The 2,447-nt window shown below is 33.1% G+C and overlaps 1 protein-coding gene across 1 annotated transcript in view; it reads left to right on the top strand.

The window, feature by feature from the left end:
- Positions 1–447: 447 nt before the first annotated feature.
- The window catches only part of LOC108757415 (uncharacterized), a 14,889-nt gene continuing 12,889 nt past the window's right edge, over positions 448–2,447 (top strand). The window contains 1 exon segment of the mRNA XM_018501825.1: positions 448–1,567. Coding sequence (XP_018357327.1) covers positions 1,472–1,567 — 96 coding nt within the window. The 5' untranslated portion in view covers positions 448–1,471.

The raw sequence follows: 2,447 nt of genomic DNA, 5'->3' as shown, positions 1-2,447 counted from the left end.
GAGAAAAAGCGAGAACATTCACGTATATAGCTGTACTGATGATGTTCTAGGAATACAATCGATGGATGCACCTACTCTGGAAATGTATACGTCATTAAACATAATATACAATCAAGTAGATCTAGGAAGAAAAAAATAAGCAGAAGTTTGAATGGGACAGAAAAGATAATGCTAAGGCTCTACCCATTAGATCATCGCGTAGATACGCCACAATCAGTTATTATCATTGAGAAGAGCTTAAGGCGTTGCAAATAGTTATTAATATAAATACGGAAAAGGCTGTGTTCCACTTGCTTGATAGAACTCGAACAGGCCTCATCCAGATATGTGTGACCAGTCATTTTTTTATTATACATATCGATGAAAAAATACGACAATATGTATATTCAACATCTATAGAAAAAACAGTTCACAGGTTAGCGATCAAAAAATATAGATATAAAACTTAAGATCGAAGAAGTTAAAAGAAAGTAAGATCAAACAGTGTGTCAAGCAAACATAAATTGGTTCGAATAATAAACAAGAGTCGACTAACATCTCGGAAGAGTAGCTTCGTTGCCTGTGTAAAAATTATCGTTTAACATACGTGTGGAATCGAAAAATAGGAACAAATCGTGGCGATTAGATCGAAACGCCCCTTAAATGAGTGTAACGATATATTATTTATATATGCCGACAGAATAGCAGCGATGCTCCGTAATCAACGTTCTAGAAGTCTTCCAGGCAACGGCCACTAAATTAATCGCAAAATGTCAACGAGAGGATAGATCGTATAGTGAAATAATCGCGCTCAAAATCTCATAATTTTTCATCTCTCGTAATCGTCACTACGAAATTCATGGACCACACGAACATATCGCGGCTTCGTAAAGGAAATGTGAGTCTAATGAGAAGAAAAGAAACAACGAAAAGAGATACTTTGCCAATTCTCAGCTCACTTCGATAGACAATCATTGAGAAAATAGAACCTGATTTGATGCAGAATACATATGTTTGGGTATTTTGAATTTTTTGGTGTGCATGCTACGCTACGGGCTAATTGCTATAAATATTGCAAAACATTCGACGTATTTATTCATGCGCTTTTCATTGCGAATTAAGATGTTCATGAGCTTTGCAATGAGTAATCGTGTCTATGAAAAGATACGATATACATAATAAAAAAAGAAACTCTCTTGATCATTGCAAAGAATGATGGAAAATAGAAGGACCAAGACTGCTCAATTTAATTCTATCATCTAAGCTGCCGTTCTTTGTGAAAAAATTTCGACGCAATAATGGCAAACAAAGATATAGCATAATGATATAATTAATAATATACTTCTTTTATATTATAAACGAACGAGAAATACGGGGTCTAAATTTTAATCCGCGAATTCTAATTTAGACCAATTAGCGAGACAGATGTCTAAACCACAAGTGATATCGGTATCCTGTTATTGCTATCATAGAAACAAAGGCATTGAACATAATGTATATACTGATTGTACAATTCTATCTTACACATACGAAAGTGTTTGATACATGCAACCGCCCTGTTATGCGTGATCATCACTCTCTTGAAGAGGTAAAATTAATATTCCGTTTTTTTTCCTCCCAAAAAACATATTCTTTTGACATTCTGTACATAATTCTTTTTTCCATCGCGAGCAATGATTAGATCTTGTTAACTATATTCTTCTTTATGTATATCAATCGAATAAATTAAATTATATTATTCAAAACATTTTTTTTAAAGCACCATAAATCAAAATCATCAATTAGAGTATTAATTAATTTTTGCAAAAAAATAAAGAAATGTGATAATAAATTTTTTTGTTAATTAATTTTTTATTAGTCAATTTTATCGCACTTTAAAATTATTTATTAAGCTAATCTTTTGATGCACATTATCAACTTACATGACTTTAAGGTCTGTATTCATAATAATGATTCAACCTGAAATCCGATTTAAGCTAGATTTAAATTAGTCTTTTATTTGAGAAACGCGATTCTCAAACAATTTAATAAATCCATTGGTTCAAATCTAGCTTACTACACGGACAGAAATCTGTTACGATTTTGACACAGACAGTCGATACAACTATCGCGTGGCCTATTTCAATGCGCTAATAGCACCATCGTTCAATCTGTTTATGCATGAAGTCCGTGCAATCATGGCACGAGAATCGAAAATGAAAAAAAAGAACATGATGCGTGCTATGGTCGTACCAGCTTTTTACGATAGCCGCACGAGCGCAATACGCATAAAGCACCCCACTTCAACGTGCGAAATTCGCTCGAAACCCGTGCGATTTTGGCATGGCTTATCGGTTTGACTGTCAAATTTCTAAACTACGCCTTCTATAATGCATTGTGTGTTAAAAATTAAACATTTATGTGAAAAATGTTGCAGCAATAGTAAATATATTAATGCAAGTATTTGATGATTTATTTAAATTATAGAA

The sequence above is a fragment of the Trachymyrmex cornetzi genome, unplaced genomic scaffold (assembly GCF_001594075.2).
Source record: "Trachymyrmex cornetzi isolate Tcor2-1 unplaced genomic scaffold, Tcor1.1 scaffold1411, whole genome shotgun sequence".
Lineage (NCBI taxonomy): Eukaryota > Metazoa > Arthropoda > Insecta > Hymenoptera > Formicidae > Trachymyrmex > Trachymyrmex cornetzi.
Note: the sequence above shows the minus strand (reverse complement) of the source record. Positions and strands in the feature narration are given on the sequence as shown.